The sequence below is a fragment of the Bos indicus genome, chromosome X (genome assembly GCF_029378745.1).
Source record: "Bos indicus isolate NIAB-ARS_2022 breed Sahiwal x Tharparkar chromosome X, NIAB-ARS_B.indTharparkar_mat_pri_1.0, whole genome shotgun sequence".
NCBI lineage: Eukaryota > Metazoa > Chordata > Mammalia > Artiodactyla > Bovidae > Bos > Bos indicus.
In genome coordinates, this window is record NC_091789.1 from 19,023,496 (window position 1) to 19,042,101 (window position 18,606).

Sequence of the window (18,606 nt, forward strand, 5' to 3'; positions counted from 1 at the left end):
TAGCGACCCCACGAACTGCAGCCTACCAGGCTCCTCTGTCCATGGGATTTTCCAGGCAAGAGTACTCTATCCTCACCCTATATAAGGAACAAGCTTGCCCCACGTCGAGGAGTGAGCAAGCAAGTGAACTTGTTGTTTGTTCTTGCTCCCCGCTACTGCAGCAGGGGGCCCCAATAAAGTCTTGCCTAAATTTCTTGTCTGGCCTCTAGTTAATTTCTATTGATTTGGGAAGGCCAAGAACCTGTAAAATCTGTTGCTTTTCTCAATATCTTTAAAACTCTTACAGGCTGCACCTGACAAGCCTCAGAAATAGCCCCAGACTCTAGAGTCTGGAACAGTGCACAATATCCCCATGTGCAACCTTCCCTGGACAGTGGGCAGCTTAATATCCATGGCATCTAGTGGCTTTCCAGCAGTTCCCTTCCCATTTATCAAGTTGAGGTATTTCCACTCTATTCTCAGTTTTTCAAGTGACTTTATCATGAAAGATTGTGGGATTATGTCAAATGCTTTTTTAATTGAGATAATCATGTGATTTTGGCCTTTATCCTATTAGCATGGTGTACAACATTGATTTTCAAGTTTAACCAACCTTGTGTTCCTGGGATAAATCCTGGGATAAAAAATAAAGTCCTCAGACCTCAGAATGTGACTGAATTTGGAGATAGGGTTTGTAAAGGTGTAATTGGTTAAAAGGAGGTCATTAGGATGACACTGATTCAATATCAGTTCAATATCAAATTCCTCTTATCAACCCTCATAAGAGGAAAATTTGACACAGATTCAGATAGAGGGAAGGCGAGGAAATAAAATAACCATCTATAAGCCAAGGAAAGAGGCCTTAGGAAAAAACCAACCTTGCTGACATCTTGTTCTTGGACTTCTCAGCCTCTAGAATTGTGAGAAAATGAATTTATTTTGTTCAAGCCACCCAGTCTGTGATACTTTGTTACAGCAGTCCTAGAAAACTAATATAGTCATTGCAGACAGTTCTTTTATATGTTACTGGATTGATTTGAGGATTTTTGCCTTTGAATTCATAAAGGACATTGGTCTGTAGTTATGTATTTTTTCTTGTGTTGTTTCCATCTAGTTTTTGTATCACTTAGAATGAGTTTGGAAGTATTCTCTCCTATTCTGTTTTTTTGGAAGAATTTGAGAAGGATTGCTATTCATTCTTCATAAAATAATTGGTAGACTTCAACAGTGAATCAATCTAGACCTGGATGTGTGTGTGTGTGTCTGTGTGAAGTGCTTTACTTACTAATTCAATCTCTTTACTTGTTATAGATTTATTCAGATTTTCTGTTTCTTTCTTATAAGGGTTTTGGGGGGTATGCTTAATTTTTATAACAGCATTATTGAGATATACTGTTGTTGTTAGTCACTCAGTTGTGTCTGACTCTTTGTGATCCCATGGCCCATAGCCTGCCAGGCTCTTTGTCTATGGGATTTCCCAGGTACGAATACTGGAGTGGGTTGCCATTCCCTTCTCCAGGGGATCTTCCCCACCCAGGGATGGAACCCGGGTCTTCCGCACTGCAGGCAGATTCTTTACTGTCTGAGCCACTAGGGAAGCCCCTTATTGAGATGTAATTCACATACCATTGAAAGTCGCTCAGTTGTGTGCAACTCTTTGCGACCCCCATGGACTATACAGTCCATGGAATTCTCCAGGCCAGAGTACTGGAGTGGGTAGCCTTTCCCTTCTCCAGGGGATCTTTCCAACCCAGGGATCGAATCCAGGTCTCCTGCATTGTGAGCAGATTCTTTACCAGCTGAGCCACAAGGGGAGCCCTCATATACTATAGTACTGACCTATTTATACAATTAAATGTCTATTTCTTCTTTGGTTAGTTTTGATCATTTTTGTCTTTCTAGGTCATCTAATTTTTTAGCATACAGTTGTTCATATCATTCTCTTATAGTCCTTTTTATATATAGGGATGTCCTCTCTTTCCTGATTTTAGCAATTTGAGTCTCTTTCATTGGTGGGTCTAACTAAAGGTATATTAATTTCCTGATCATTTCAAAGAACAAACTTTTGATTTCATTTATATTCTCCCTTTCTTCTCTATTGTCAACTTCATTTATTTCTGCTCTGATCTTTGATTTCTTTCCTTCTGCTTGCTTTGGGTTTAGATCACTCTTCTTTTTCTAGTGTCTTATGGTAGAAGGTTAGATTATTGATATGATCTTTGTCCTTACTCTGCAATTTCTAAATTGAGTCTCACTTAATACTCTTTAGCTGCTCTCACAATAAGGCCCAACACCCCACTGCGCCCTTGGCTTGGCAACTTCATCTTGGATCCCTTACACTGGGTCAGCTGTCAGGGTGCCCAGACATACCACAGGTGCTCAGAGACACCAGCATTCTGAAAATCACCTGTGAACATACACTGCCTTGAATTGTTTATTCATTCTTCATTGTTTGTTTGCTGTTTCCCTTTCCTCCAGACACTGAGTATCATTTGTCCATTTTTCTTTGTCCATTGGACTCCCTTTATGGACCCCAGTGGTAATTTATCATGGACTTATTTCTTAATCACTACTACTATTTATTAAGTGCTTACATTTGTCCATTTTTCTGGCGTAAACCCTCATCAATTTTTACAGACTGACTGATAAACTGACCAGTGGACCCATCATGCTATGTGGTAACTGCCTATTCCCTTGGCCATATCCCTCTTATTAGAAGTTCAATGAAGGCAGGACCCTGTCTGCCTTGCTCCCTGAATCAGTAGAGACCAGTTTAAAAGACCAGTTTAAAAGAAAACATTACAGGCATTTCAAGAAGAAAAAAACCCTAATGCTGGAATTAGATGTTGACTAATCTGTTTAAGGTCTGGAGGAGCAAAGGTCAGGGACTGTGGATACCACAAAGAAATTAGCACAGTGCAAGAAACTGTGCCAAACCCATAGAGCTTTCCTGATACCCCAGTGCTGGAGACTGACAGGTAAGGGTGCAATTCAGGAAAGCTGCAGGAACCTCCAACCCTTAAGCCTGCAACTAGTCTGCCACCACCAATATTAGAGAAAGAATGCCTTTCTTCTGGCCTCCACATCTGGCAGCAATGTCTCTCAGAGAGACTGTGATTAGAACCTTGCCTGCAAGTGGTTATGGGCATGAGAATGGGACCAAATGCAAACAAAACCCAGAAGTAATGACTTGCTTGAGTAAAGTGTGTGTGTTCCTATGGATGGGCATGCAACATTTTAGGAATGGCTGATACCTGCCTTTTATATTCTGACTCCCTTTATGGACCCCAATGGTAATTTATCATGGACTTATTTCTTAATCACTACTGCTATTTATTAAGTGCTTATATCACTATGCCATCCAGTCACTCTGCCAAATACTTTCCATTTATATAGTCATTTAATTAATATTTGTTGAATGCTATGAGCCAGACAACTCTTCTGAGCACTTAGAATAAATCAGTGAACAAAGAGACATAAACCTTGATCCTTAGAACTAACCTTCTTGTGGTGGGGGAAGGGTAGATGATAAAAGCGAAAAAAAAAAAAAGTAAAACATGTGGTATGTTGGAAAGTAACAAGTGCCATGGAAAAAAATATATCAAGCAATGAAGTTCTGGAGTGCTGGGGAGGATTGGTGAGTCGTATTTTAGAATAGGGTAGTCAGGGTAAGCTTCATTAGGAAATAATAATTGAGAAAGGGCTTGAAGGAAGTTAGGGAGTTAGAAAGGTAGATATTTGGAGTAAGAACTATCCAGGGTAAAACTTTAAAAGCATAATCTTTAAGATCAAGATAAACACAAGGGAAATTCCTGAGACTAAAGGTTTTAACAAGGTTTATAATGCAACAAAAATCAGTTTTAGGGTTGGAAAGGAAGATACAAAACAATCATTCTTTTTTTTATATATATACTTTACAGATGATAGCATTTTCTACTTAGAAAGCACAAAGAATCAGATATTAATTTCTGGAATTAATAAGAAAATTTAGCAAGGGTGCTAGATGTAAAGTCAATGTAAAAATCAATTTTATTTCTACCAAACAATCCAATAGAAAACTGGATAGAACATATGAAAGAAACAGTTGTTAGAGGAGGAAACCAAATTGCCAATAGACGTTGACAACACACTCAGCTTCATCAGTAACTAGAGAAATGTAGATTAAACTGACAATGACAAGCCAATTCACATGTCTCAGATTGGCACAGATTTTAATTTGGTTATATCAAGAATAGGAAAGAATGTGCTAGTACAACTCTCATCCACTGATGAAAGGCATATCAATACTGTAGACACTTTGGAAAACAAATTGGAATTAGCTGTTAAGTGTTGAGATGCACATACATTTTGACTCTGGATATCACTTCTCAGTGTGTACCATAGAGAAACTCACATATGCATCAGCAGACAAGTAGAAGCATGTTCACATCAGTACCGTTTGTACTAGCAAACACTAGAAATAACCTGTATGTCCATCAATAAGCCCCTAAAACAGTGCCTGGCACATAGCAGCACCCATTAACTCTAGGAAGAGGAGCTTCATAGATACATAAACTATGAACGATTCATAAAATGGCATGTTACTTAGCCTTCTACTCAAAGTGTGGTCCAGGACCTCAGGGTTTATTCTTGCCTTCCTTCTTGCTTACTTGCAACTTCTTTTTCCGACAGTGAAGAACCTGACTTTCAACATCCCGTGTAGGTATTTTTATTTTTACCAGAATGGTGCTTTATTATAGGTCTCATCCTGTTTCTTACTTTTTTTCATTTGCACTGGTCAAGATCTTCCTATGTTGCTGTGTGTACATCTAGTCTCTTACTTCCAACTGCTGCTGCTGCTGCTAAGTCGCTTCAGTCGTGTCTGACTCTGTGTGACCCCATAGACGGCAGCCCATCAGGCTCCCCCGTCCCTGGGATTCTCCAGGCAAGAACACTGGAGTGGGTTTCCATTTCCTCCTCCAATGCATGAAAGTGAAAAGTGAAAATGAAGTCGCTAAGTCGTGTCCGACTCTTAGCGACCCCATGGACTGCAGCCTACCAGGCTCCTCCGTCCATGGGATTTTCCAGGCAAGAGTACTGGAGTGGGGTGCCATACTTCCAACTACAGCATACTATTTCATCATATGTATCTCCCTGTCTTACTGACTTGCATCATTCTTTGCAGAAAAAAATATGTTACCACCAAAAAGAGCTTAAGCAAAGACCTCATCAACAGTCCCTAGGGAGAATCAACCTCAATGCCTTTGCAATTGCTGTTTCCTCAGCCTGGAATGCTCTTCCTCTAGCTTTTCCATGGCTATTTCTTTCCCACAATCCCTTGGATTTCAGCTCAAATGTAATCTTAGAGTTCTTTTCCTTACAGGATTCTATAAAATTGTTCTCTCCTCCTTCTACCATGAAATATCCTATCACATATTCAAATACTGCTCTATTCTCTTGATATTCCTGGTCACTAGCTGCAAAATCTTATTTACTGATTTATTTACAAACTACTGCCAGTCTCCCTCAACTCAAATATCAGCTTCTTTTTAAATTTTATTCTTACACTTTTTAATGTTCAGGATTCCATAAAATGCGGAGCTTCCAGAAAATAGGGTTAGTCTCAGGGCTGTCACGTGAAGATCCTTGGGTTGTGTGCTGCATATTTACATCGTATTCTGTTGTGATTGCATAGGCTTCCAGGGAAAACTGCTGGGAGGCCTGGAGATGTGACTCTTGACTGGTCCTTCAGGAGCAACTCTCAGAGTCACATCTCCAAACCTGCCCATCTTGGAAGCTGCCTGCTCTGCCAGTCAGGAAGGTGGGGAGGGGAATCCGCTGAATTTGTTCATTGGAACTTTCATCTCAGGATCTGGAAGCTGTTGCTTGCCACCACCACCATACCTGCCTCTCTCTCAGCTCCCAGGAAGCTAATGGTTGGTCACTGAGAAACTGCTACAGAAAAATCAACATCTCCATGACTACACTTGCCAGCATAAAAAAGAATGTCCATTTCTTGAGGGCAAGGATTCCTTTGGCATTGTTCTCTGCTACGTTTCTAGCACCTAGAACAATTCCTAGCACCTAGAACAATTCCTAGCATTAAAGAATAATTGAATGAAAGAAAGGTAATGTTCTGGGCAATTCCAGATGACCTATAAGGAGGATATGTTTCATAACCAAGGTGAGTCTGACCAAATCAGAATATTTTACTTTCCCACCTGTCCCTTACTCAACAGAATTCATCCCTACTCCTGATAGTGTTAATGTTATACAGCTGGCTGTAAACAGAGAGGTATTTCTCAGAAGATAACGTGGTTCAGTCCTTAACCCTTCCTCATCCTGATTTTGTGATCTGCCCTTAGGGCTCAGGCTATGGCAATAACTTGCAAGTAAAATCACCCGATAACTTGGAGTTTCTGTGATATTGGTGACATTAACTCCTCAGTGTAAGTGAAATGCAGTCTGTAGTAAAATGATGTTTTAAAGCTACAAAAGGTCTTTTGCCAGTAAATATTTTACTAATGTTTACAGAAACAACTCTCTAAACTTACAGTAGCATTGCTTTTAACTTTATTTATTTATTTGGCTGTGTTGGGTCTTAGTTGCAGCATGCAGGATCTTTGTTGCATCATGTGGGATTTTTTGCAGGACACAGTCTCTCTAGTTATGGCACATGGGCTCATTGTTCTGAGGCATGTGGGATCTTAGTTCCCTGACCAAGGATCGAACCTACGTTCCCTGCATTTAAAGGCAGATTCTTAACCACTGGACCGCCAGGGAAGTCTCTCTCCTTCACTTCTGAAGGATGTATTCACAAATATAGAATTTGGGTATACGTTTCTGGGTGGTAAACTGAACCACAGATTAATCGGGGTCCATACCACTTCTTTTAGTGTCCTTGATGCTTCAAGTTTGCCTTTTTTCCCTTGACCATGTAGGTAGGACAATTGTCTAATAAGTGTATATAAATCTGTTGGGTTTCTTAAGAAGTCACATGGATGCCATAGAGATGTTCAAGTGTGCTGAACAGGCATTTTGAGAAAGCCTTAATACTCAGATCAGCCCTCCTTGTGAAACTGGGATGGAGTCGTGGTGACTCTACCTCTTGCAGACAGGTTTTAAAAAGTTATGACTAAAAGGAGACGTGAGGATTTTTCTACTTCTCTAAATAGTCTTGAAAACATGGTCAAGTTTGGGTTGGACTTGGTTTAGAATAAAGATGAAATGAAGCTACAAAGGGGCTTTTAAACACACCAGTAAGAAATGCCATGTATGAGGGCAAATGAAAACCTGAGTGATTTCTGTGCAGTATCCAGGGCAAACAAAGGATTAAGACAAGTGTTTAGAAATCACTATGAGGTATGAAGAAGTTTAGTATGTGCCACCTCAAAATATGCCACTTCGGTTACACTGATTATTTTTAGCTGAAGTCATCTGAAAAAGGAGAAGGTGATGGCACCCCACTCCAGTACTCTTGCCTGGAAAATCCCATGGACGGAGGAGCCTGGTAGGCTGCAGTCCATGGGGTCGCTAAGAGTCAGACACAACTGAGTGACTTCACTTTCACTTTTCACTTTCATGCATTGGAGAGGGAAATGGCAACCCACTCCAGTGTTCTTGCCTAGAGAATCCCAGGGACGGGGGAGCCTGGTGGGCTGCCATCTATGGGGTCGCACAGAGTCGGACACAACTGAAGCAACTTAGCAGCAATAGCAGTATCTGAAAAAACAAATTTTTCTTAAATCCCCTTATTTGCCTAAAGACAGATCTTCTAAAAGGAACTCAATTGTCATAAACCCCCTCCTTGGAAGTTTCAACAACCAGGAAATATTGAGTCTTACCACAGGAGAACTAGAAGTCCCTCAGTCGTGCCCGACTCTTTGTGACCCCACGGACTGTAGCCTTCCAGGCTTCTCCGTCCATGGGATTCTCCAGGCAAGAATACCGGAGTGGGTTGCCATTTCCTTCTCCAGGAGATCTTCCTGACCCAGGGATTGAACCCGGGTCTCCTGCATTGTAAGCAGACCCTTTACTGTCTGAGCCACCAGGGAAGTTAAGGAGAACTAGAAGTCAACACCAAACCCAGACAACTCTGTCTCAAACTATCAAATCTCCCATCTATGCTTCTAAGGAGTCATTCATTTTTCTATAAATCATTTACTGTCTCCTAGACTGCCTACATCCTCCCTCTGCTATCCCTGGCAAAGTGGCATTACAAGATCTCAAATCTCACTGTCTTTCTGGGTGTTTTTTTCTTATGATGCCCATGCTGAAATAATATTAAAAATTAAGAAGTGTATATACATTTTCTGTTAATCTGCATGTTGTCGGTTTTTTGTCATTGACCTATGAAGTGTATATAGCTAAGAGAGTAGAGGGAAAGTCTTTGCTCCCCAACAGGTAAAAGATAAGGACAATGGGGCAATTCAAGAATAGAGAAATACACAGCATCAAGCAAATATACCAGAAAGGGAAAAAAATGTGTGTGTGGATTTGGTGAAACTCTATAGTGCAGAGTTACCGGGGGGCGGGGGGGGGAATTATGAATTAAAGAAAAGTTGGGGCTTCCCTGGTAGCTCAGAATGTAAAGAGTCCACCTGCAAAGCAGGAGACCTGGGTTCCATCCCAGGGTCGGGAAGATCCCCTGGAGAAGGAAATGGCTACCCACTGCAGTATTCTTGCCTGGAGAATTCCTTGGACAGAGGACCGTGGCGGTCTATATACTCCAAGGGGTCGCAAAGATTCGGACATGAATGAGCGACCAACACACACACGCACATAAATACACAGTGGGTTGACTGCCCCTGTTTTCTGCGGAGACAGGGAAGGGGACGGTGTAAAGGGGCAGAGCGCTCCGGGTGGGCTTTGCTTGCAGAATAGCGCTTTCTGCAAAAGGATCCCTGGAGGGCAGCGCCTTCCAAACCATTCAGGCCCTCCGGCTCTCTTTTTGGGAGTCCAGGAGGAGGCGGGGCTTGTCGGAGGGGCGGATCCCGGGGGGTGGGGCAGAGTCGCTGGCAGCAGCTCTGTGGTACCCGGCAAGGGGCGGGGCCATGTTAGGGGTGGAACTGTGCCGGCTGTCGCCAATGTGCGTGCAGGCAAGGGGGCGGAGCTGTCCCTGGACAGCTCAGGCCTGGCCTTGGATGTGGCAGAGGCGGCAGTGGGAGACCACCCCCCGAGGGGAGACCGACGGTAGGGCGCGGCGAGGAGGGGCGGGGTGAGACTAGACTGCTGTATGCCAGGAGCTCCAGGCATCGGGTCCACCTGCCCGCCAGCTCGTGCTGTGGTCGGTACGCGGGGCCAGCGCCGGCCCGGGCCCATGGCGGCGTCGGGGGCTCTGTCTGCGGCGGCGGCAGCAGCGGCCCTGTCGGGCGTGGCAGTGCGGCTGGCACGCTCAGCCGCGATACGCGGCTCCTACGGCGCCTTCTGCAAGGGGCTCACGCGCACGTTGATCACCTTCTTCGACCTGGCCTGGCGTCTGCGCATGAACTTCCCCTATTTCTACATCGTGGCCTCGGTGATGCTCAACGTGCGCCTGCAAGTGAGGATCGAGTGAACGCCCACTACCACCTCCGTCCGGGAGCGACGGCAGGAGCATCGGCATAAAGGATCACGGGGCCGGGGGCCGCCGGGACGTGCCAGGGAAGGGGCGGCCCAGGCCTCTAAGCCCTAGACCTCCGCGGAAGACGCAGCCACCGAGCCCCGGCTCCGGCCAGCCACGTCGCGGCTGGTGACAAACTGCACAGAAAACTAGCAAAAAGGGCCCTTTCCGTCGAACTCGGGAAAATTATCTGAATGCAGCCGACCTGTTGCCTCACTTTGGCCGAAGGGGGGAGCAGAAGGAAGAAATTCTTCATTAGAAACATGAATGACTGACCCTGACCGAAAAGGTAGGAGGCCAGAGATTGGACTTGCAGGCTGGAGGGAGGCGGTTGCCATGGCATCTAGATATCCAGCCCCTGGGCGGCTTGGGGGAGGAAGGGACCCGTGGAAGCCAGCCTGGAAAGCTGCCGAGCCGAGAGCAGGCAAGGCAGGGTGCACGCAGGCCCTCTGGACAACCTTGTCATATTTCCAACTTGGGGATGAGAGGCGGCTTCCTGGGCATCACCTCTGCCCACGGCCCCGGTAGTGTCACCTGAACACGGGGGAATGGAGGGAAATGGCCCTGGAGAGGCCCTGAGAAAGCCCTAGAAGAGAGCGGATGCTGGCCCCCTTTTCCTCCACCCCTTGAGAGGCAGCCTGGACGGATGGTTGTGTTCTTGGCCCAAGCCCAGGTCTGTCTCTTCTTCAGCCCTTCACAAGACTTCCTCCTGGCGGGTCTCTGGGCCTGCTCTCTGCCTGCTCCTGCTGTCTCTCTTGCTCCTCTCCACCCTCCAAAGCTTTGCATCAGGGGACAGGGAAGAGTGGGAAAGACGTGTTCCTCCCAGTCCTGCCCCATCTCAGCCACGCTCCCTCCACCTCCTACCATGGCCTCCTGGTGCCACAGAATGCACTGCTCCAGTCCTGGAGAGCCTCCAGCAGCCCCTGTGCCCCAAAGGATTTGGGAAAGTGGGAGTCTCCTTGAGTGGAGGGCAGCTGTCAGGCCGGGGTGGGAGAGCAGTTGGAGAAGAGGCTTGTAGGGTAGGCGACAACTGGGGAGACGGGGACATCTCTGGGTGAGGAGGCAACTCTCAAGTCCCCATGTTTTTCTTGCAGGAACTGGTGTTATAGAAGGTGAACCACCCCTTCTGCGGTCTTGTCCAGAGAGTCAAATCCCTGCCTGGGGCACCCCTGACCCTAGAGCTGCCTGGGGAGCAGCCAAGAGAAGGGCCTGACCACTCCCCTCCAGGAGAGGAAGGGCTTTCCAGGCAGAGAGCCTGAGGCGGGGGGAGTGACCTAGTGGTCAGGTTCTGGCATAGGGAAGGAAGTACAGAGCTAGAGACACTCTGGCAGAGCTCTGTTCTCCCCACCTGCCGGGCTCTGGGAAGGGAGACATTTGCCCTTGTCACATAGATCAGAAGTGGGGGAGCTGAACCTGCCTCCCAGCCTGCATTCCCCACCTGCCCCCCAGTCTCTGGGAGACCTGGCACAGTGGGATGGGGGAAGGGAGCACAGGCTCCCAAGGGACCTAGAGAGAAAGGCCGGTGGCAGGGAAGGTGGGGTGTATGGCAAGTCACTGGGAAGAACCAGGGGACAGTCTAAGCTGAGATGGTCACAGGAGATATGAGTCCCAGAACCCCCTGGGGAGCAAGGTCCTTACACACAGACCTCCCCACCCCAACCCAAGCCCCACCCAAGGCTTAACCAGGGGTTCCTTGGTGTTGAGTGGCACAGGCCTCTCAGTTTGGGTGGGGGTGTTGGCTGGCTCCTGGGGCTGAGTGTAATAGGAGGGAAGGGATACAAGTGGGTGGGGTGGAGCTGAGACCCACGCATGACCCCATGTCTCTGTCTCCAGGCTGCCCCTCCTGCCAGGATCACACAGGAGCATCTGCTCTGGATGGGCCTGCAGCGGTCCTGGCTGTGCTGCTGACTGGTGCACCAGGAGCGGCACTGAGGGGAGCCGGGAGAGGCCCTGGCCCTCACCCCCATCCCACATCCACATCTGCCCCCTCACTGATTGCTTGCGGTCCTGGTCCTCAGTTCCTGGGACTAAGAACCACAGCAGCCTGGTTGCCCCTGGGACAGAGGGGCTGAGCCTCACACCATGTGCCCTTCTCAGCCACCCAGGGCCCGGCTGAAGAGCTCTGCCTGCCTCACCCCGAGGCCTGAGGCTGCACCCAGGCTACCACATGCCCCCCGCAGATTCCCACAGATGGAATGGCGCTGATGGCTTCCTCCCTTGTGCCAAGTTGCCTGGAAACCCCTGGTCCTGGTGGCCCCTCCTCCACCCCAACTGTGTCCCTCCAGGACCACTTCCGGGAGACTGCCAGCCTTTAGATTGCATCCCTGGAGTTCTGAGAGACTGTGACATGGGCTGCAGGGGAGGAGAGGAGCGGAGGACCAGGGGCCTCCTTGGGGCTGATGTGTAAATGTGCCCTTTTCAAGTTTGGATCTCACCCTCTGGGTGACTGGATGCCCAGCCGCAGCCTCTTCCTGGGCCAGCCTGAGAGGACCTGGGGAGGGCACTAGGGAGTGTCTTTATTTAATATGTGCGTGCCTGTGTGTGAATGGGTGTGTGAGTGCGCATGTTGAGTGCATGTGTGAGTGTGGGATGTGTGTGGGCATATATGTGCGAGTATGTATGCACATGCATGAGGGCTTGAGTGTGTGAGTGTGTGAGGGGGTGTGTGGATGAGTGTGTGGGTATGAGCACAGATGCATGAATGCACAGATGTTTGTGTGTGAATGTGCCGGTGTGACTGTGTGTGTGTGTGAATACATGTGTCAGCGTGCTTTTGTGAATGGGTGTATGTCTGTGCACAAGTGTGTGATTGCTTGTGTACACACAAGTGACTATGCGCTGCAGAGGGTGCAGAGCTGTTTAGCTGGTGTGCAGTGCAGGACGGGCTCCCTGTCTTTCCTGGGCTCGTGGCTCTGTTGGAGCTGCCTGGGCCCTGGGAGGCTGCTTCCCAAAGTGGATAAAGTGTGTTGGAGATTCAGGGGCCCCGGGCTCAGAGACCCCTCGTCACCTGCAGAGAATCCCTGCTCCTTGTGGGGCTCTGGCTGGGGCTGTCCGCCCCCAAAGATGTTGGCCGTGGGAGGGGCGGGGACACGTCCTCAGCACGTGCTCCTGCCACTGCTCTTCTTACCGTTTTGATCTTGAGTCTTGAGTCTTGATCTTGAGTCGTTTGCTGCTTCTGCTCTCCCGCCTCTTCCTCATCTCCTGACTGGGCCCCTGCTGCTCTCTTTGCACTTTATTTGCAGTCTGGTTTTCAGGCAGTGGAGCTTACACACAATCACTGACTTGAATAAGACCACTGTTCCTTTTCTGTGTGTGATGAACTCTGCACCAGTCAGCGCAGTCTGGTCAGAGAAATGTTCTTGTTTCCAGTGTTGTCACATCTTGTGTCTGTCTAAGTTTATAAAAAATATTCTTTGAATTGAATAAAATGAAAACTGGAGGCCTCTTGTTTCTGGTGTGGTGCCCCCTTGGAGGAGAGGGGCTGGGGGTAAGCTCACCCTACTCTGGTGGCCAGAAGCTGGGGCAGAGGAGCATCCTGAGGGCTATAAGTGGGTAGGGTCATGGCAGGGATGGTGGCCTGTTCAGAAGATGCTCTGAGACAGGACTTGACTTGGAGCGCTGCTCCCATGATGAGAAGTCAGCAGCACAGGCCTGGCCTAAGATGTAGCAACTGTCCCAGTTTGTCCCATTCACAAACTATTTGAATAACCAGACAGCTAAGTGTTTTCTTTATTTTAAAGCCTGGTGTTAGAAAGCACTTAATTCAGTTGAACCCCAAGGATGGGCTGGGGTAGGTGAGGTGAAATGGACCGTCTGCAGATCATTTTGTGTCACCCAGAGGCCCCTCTGCAGCAGCAGGTGGCAGGGACCCATCGCTTCCCTGGCAGCCAGGTCGGTGCCCAGTTTTGAAGATCAACGTTGGGGACCAGAGACCAGCTTACCTTCCCTCCACCTTAGACTCAAGCTGTCCCATCACAGGGCCCGGGGTGGGGACTCCGAGACTGCTGCAGAGGGAGCGGGGGTGGTGTTCAGAGGCTGGGGGAGGGAGGCCTGCAGAGAAGCACAGCACCCACCTCAGAGGGAGGAAGGTAGGGCCCTGTTCTGCACACAGAAACAGAAACGTCAGGTCGTGGGGTGGCTGAGACCTGTGCTTAAGCAGAGTCCCACGACAGGACCAAGGCTCTGAGCTACTGGCAGATCTTAAGGCCTGGCCCTGACATTCCCCGAGGGTCCTGTCACCCCACTGGAGGGACTCATTCTCTGCTCCACATCCTCCCTGTCTGCCTCCTGACTCTGCCCACCCTTAGACCAGGATCCAGCTCAGACCCCACCTCCACACCTGCACTCACCTACCCAGGCAGGGAGGAAGAGCACACAGCCTCCCCAGCCCTTATCTGGGCACCCTCGGCGCCCCCAAGAGATGATTGTCTGCTCTCCCTCCTTAGCCTCAGCCTCTGGTCTCAGCCAGACCTCTCCTGCTGTGTCTTTCCTGCCACCTCCTGCTCTGCTCCTTCACTTCCACCACCCTGAGCTAAGGGCTGACTCAGCATCTGGGCCCAGGCACAGCCTGTGGCTTCTGGTCCAGTGTTCTCGCTGCCTCTGGGTCTCCTTCTTGGCACCCATGATTGTCCTGGGCCTGAGGCTGCTTCTGAGCCTGCACCCTGCACCCCGTCCAGCTCTCAGCTCCCTGCACCCACTTGCCCAGCCCCTCCAGGGAGGCCCATTCCAGCCCTTCTGCTGCCCTCCACACCCAACAGGCAGGAGGAAGATGCCCAGACAGTGCCTACCCATGAAAGCCAGCATGGTGGGGCTTCCCCTCTGGCCAGAGCACCTCCTGGGGCCTATGACCAACTTTCCCAACCTCCACAAACAGTAGGCCTCCGTGGGCCACAGCTCCCCATCAAGGCACTGGGTATCCCCCCCAACCCTGCGCACTCAGAGACAATCTCACTCCCCACTGCCCCACTGACAGTGGCAGAAGCCCCTGATTATCTTGAGGCTGTGTTCTACCTCAGCACTGGGAACCAGGCTGAACCTGGGAGCCTCTGCCTCTTCTGCAGAGCAGTCCCCAAGGCTACCTCAGGCCAGCTTCTCCCTTGCCTGGTCACCAAGCCTTTCTTGAGGCTTCCCTCAGTGGCTGCCATGACAGCCCTCCCTCTCTGTGGCCACCACAGGGTCCATCTGCAGCAACCGCCATGCTCATCCACCCACAACACCCCTTACCCAGAAATCCGAGGTCTCCTCAGGAATCCCTCCTTCCCCTGCCTCCCACACCCCAATTTATGCCACACATCCCCTGTAGCTCATTAACATTCACCCTGATAATGGGGTCACAGTGGCACCCAGAGGGCCTCAGGGAAGGCGATTCTTCAGAGACCCTCAGCCGCTCATTTGGCAAGACATATTTCCTGGGCTCCTCTCCATGCCCGACCCCAAAGTAGGCCCTGAGCACTGAACCCATGGACCAGACAGAGGAGCCCACACAGACCATGTGAGAGCATAATAGGTGCAGGGCTCATGGGAGGGTTCAGTCAGGAGGAATGCGACCCCTCGTGTACCCAGGCAGTAATCTGGGGTGTCGTTGCTACGGCCAGCTCCAGGTCCAAGGTTAACTCAGAGCAGCCTGGCCACCCGGAGCAGCAGAGCCATAGGTGACTTTCCCAGTTCCCAGAGACTGGCAGCCAAAGATTGCATTTTTACATGGTGTAGATTAAAAAGAAATGTCAGGACACATGTGGCAGGAATTCCAATGAATGCCCCAGACACAACTGGAAGGTAATTCCATCGATGTTCTCGAGGCAATTGTTCTGGAAAGTCTTATCGAAAGTTGTTTCCAGGTGAATACCACGGCAGATCGGAGCACTTTTTAAAGCATTTTTTATTCAGATGTTGTGCACATCCTTAACCCAGACCCCGTGGAATGTTCTCCATCCTGCTTTTCCTACCTCTCTCTACAACAGGGCTTTGCACTCAGGAGTACAGAGGGCAGAGCCCTAGCCCAGGAATGAAAGGCCGGGTGGGTTCCAGCTCCACAGATCACCAGCTCTGGGCATGTGGGCATGGCACCGTGCCTCCCTGCACCCGTTTCCTGGCCTACAGGCACAGTAGTGCAGGCCCCAGGGAAGCAACTTCTCAGTTCTTTTTGATGTTTTGAGACCAGTAGACTATTTTCTCTATGTTTCTGTTTTCTCATTTTCTATGACTTCATGATGATGGCAAATCTCCATGTACATGCCACCTGCGAAATACTGCAGTTTGACCTTGCCTTGCTGGGCGCCCTTTCTGCAAGGTCAAATTTAACAGAAAGCCAGTCTCTGTCACCCTGGGAATCCCAGTCATGGCTAAAGCAGAGGCTCTGCAACCTCATCTTGACACCCATTCCTCCCACTCCCTTTCTGCGCCCCAAGACCTCTCTTCTCATCCCCCTGGCATCTATGTCTTTTTTCTAGAAATGTCTGTTTAGCTTTTCTGCCCATTTTTTTCATTTTCTTATATTGAGTTTCCTGATTTGTCTGTATATTTTGGAAATTAAACCCTTGATAAATTAGGAGTATGGTATTAAGGTATACACACTGCTGCTGCTGCTAAGTCGCTTCAGTCGTGTCTGACTCTGTGCGACCCCATAGATGGCAGCCCACCAGGCTCGCCTGTCCCTGGGATTCTCCAGGCAAGAACACTGGAGTGGGTTGCCATTTCCTTCTCCAATGCATGAAAGTGAAAAATGAAAGTGAAGTCGCTCAGTCGTGTCCGACTCTTCGTGACCCCATGGACTGCAGCCTACTAGGCTCCTCCGTCCATGGGATTTTCCAGGCAAGAGTACTGGAGTGGGATGCCATCGCCTTCTCCCATATACACACTACTATATATAAAATAAACAAGGATTTACTGTAAAGCATAGGCAACGATGTTCACTATTTTCTAATAACTCAGAAAAATTTTAAAAAGAATATACGTATATAAAACCGAATCACTTTGCTGTGCTCCTAAAACTAACATAATATTGTATATCAGCTGTACTTCAATTTAAAAAACAAAACAGACTGTATATGCATGACTGCTTCTGTCAATGAAGTTCTTGGTCACACAATACCCACAGGGTTTTCTGATATAGTTCAAGGGATCCACCAGCACTGGCCAGCCTTGGACTGGAGCATGGAGCCTTCACCAAGTTTTGGCAGAATTTGCTTTCTGTAATGAACAAACCGTGAGGACGAGATATACAGGTTTTCAAGTTATAGGAGGTGCAAGATCTTGAGCAAATAAGAATCTATGAACTGACTATGTGCTTCAGATTTCTATGCACACCACAAGATTTGCAAGTACATCTGGGATGCAGGGTACCCCCTTAAGTCACCAGGGACTTTTCAGAACACCAGCAGTACTGGAAATTGTCATTACCTCTTATACACCAGGCACGTGGTGCTTGGAGCAGACTTGGGAGGGGAAACTAGCTGGGTTTGAACCCAGACTCTTGAGCGGAGTCACTTTGGCCAGGTCCTTCAGACTCTCTGGGCTTCCCTGGTGGCTGAGTGGTAAAGAATCTGCTTGAAACCCGCTTGAGAGGCAGGTTCGATCCCTGGGTCAGGAAAATCCCCTGGAGGAGGGAATGGCTACCCACTCCAGCATTCTTGCCTGGAGAATTTCAAGGACAGAGGAGCCTGGCGGGCTATGGTCCATGGGGGGTCATAAAGGGTAAGACAGGACTGAGCGACTGAGCACATTCAGATTCTCTGTCGTTCACTTGGTCTGCGAGACGGTGAGTAATTCCGTGGTTCTCTGAGGAACATGTAAACCAATACACATCAATCACTGAACACTGAGCACGGTGACTGACTCGTGGAAGTGGTCTGTACACAAGACCCCGTCTTTGTTAGTGATCAGCTCGATTCAGAGCTGGTCAGAAGAGCTGCTCAGTCTCAGGACATCAAAAGACAAGCTGCTCTTGCTGAAGCTGGGGAGGGGCTGGTGACTAGAGTCCTGCCTCTGGCCTCCACACCAGCAGTGAGCGCCCTTGAGCCACTTCTGTAGTGGACGCTTGCCTGCTACTCAAAGTGTGGTCCAGGGACCAGCTGCATCAGTATCACCTGGGAACTTGTCACTCTGAGGCCTCCACCACAGGCCTATTGAATTAGGACTTACACTTTCATAATAACTGGTGATTCCAGTGCACATTAGAGTTTGAAAAGCACTACTCCCTGATATCTTGAGAGTCGAGAGGTTGACATAAGTAAACTGTATTTTAAATGAACTGAAAAAGGACGTACAGTGACGTACCCAAAACCACAAAACTAATGGGTGGCAGAGCCAAGATTAGCATCCAGGTTTCCTGACTTTCAGCTCAGGCTTTTCTGCACGATTCTGATCAGTTGCACCCTGTGGCAGATTCCCCTCTGGTCCCAGGGGACAAGTTCATGTCTTGTTTCTGCAACCAAGCCCCTGTCATATGTCCTTGCATCTAAATCCATGACTTGTGAGACTTCCTTGGTTACCCAGCAGTTAAGATTTCACCTTCCAGTGCTCCCTTGATGGTTCAGTGGTTGAGAATTATCCTGCCAGTTCACTGCACAAGGCTTCCATCTCTGGTCCAGGAAGATCCCACTTGCCACAGAGCAACGAAGCCAGGTAGCCACAACTGTTGAAGCCTTCTGGCCCTAGAGCCTGTGCTTCGAAACAACAGAAGTCACGGCAATGAAAAGCCCACGTACTGGAACCAAGAGTAGCCCCGGCTCGCTGTAGCCAGACAAAAGACCCAGCACAGCCAAAATAAATAACCTAGGAACCGATTACATTCTTCCGATTTCTGAGTGGAGCAGCGCCACCTGCTGGTTGATCACTTGAACTACATCAGAAAGCCCTAAAGGTGTTGTGTTGCCAAGGCCTTCAGCGACAGGGACAGTCATCCGTGCACAGCCAGTTTTGATAAGGGCAAGATAAGAAAGAGAGGAGAGGCCTTGGGACACACGAAGGGCGTGGGAGGAATATATGTCCTCGTGAGGGTGCAGAGCCTCCTATAACTCGAAAACCCAGTGGAGCCGCGCCATCTACTG

General features: G+C 48.8%; 1 protein-coding gene across 3 annotated transcripts in view; it reads left to right on the top strand.

The window, feature by feature from the left end:
- Window positions 1-9,045: 9,045 nt before the first annotated feature.
- Window positions 9,046-18,606, top strand: part of LOC109554771 (small integral membrane protein 10-like protein 2A) — a 34,299-nt gene continuing 24,738 nt past the window's right edge. The window contains exons 1-2 of one of the 3 annotated variants that reach the window (XR_011565319.1): window positions 9,512-9,848; window positions 10,654-13,006. Coding sequence is in view for 1 of the 3 variants with exons in the window: in XM_070784345.1 (XP_070640446.1) it covers window positions 9,194-9,514 (321 nt within the window). In the remaining 2 variants the exon portion in view is untranslated. Of the gene's footprint in view, window positions 9,849-10,653; window positions 13,007-18,606 lie in introns of those variants that run through there. The other 2 variants (XR_011565318.1, XM_070784345.1) reach the window with 2 other exon arrangements.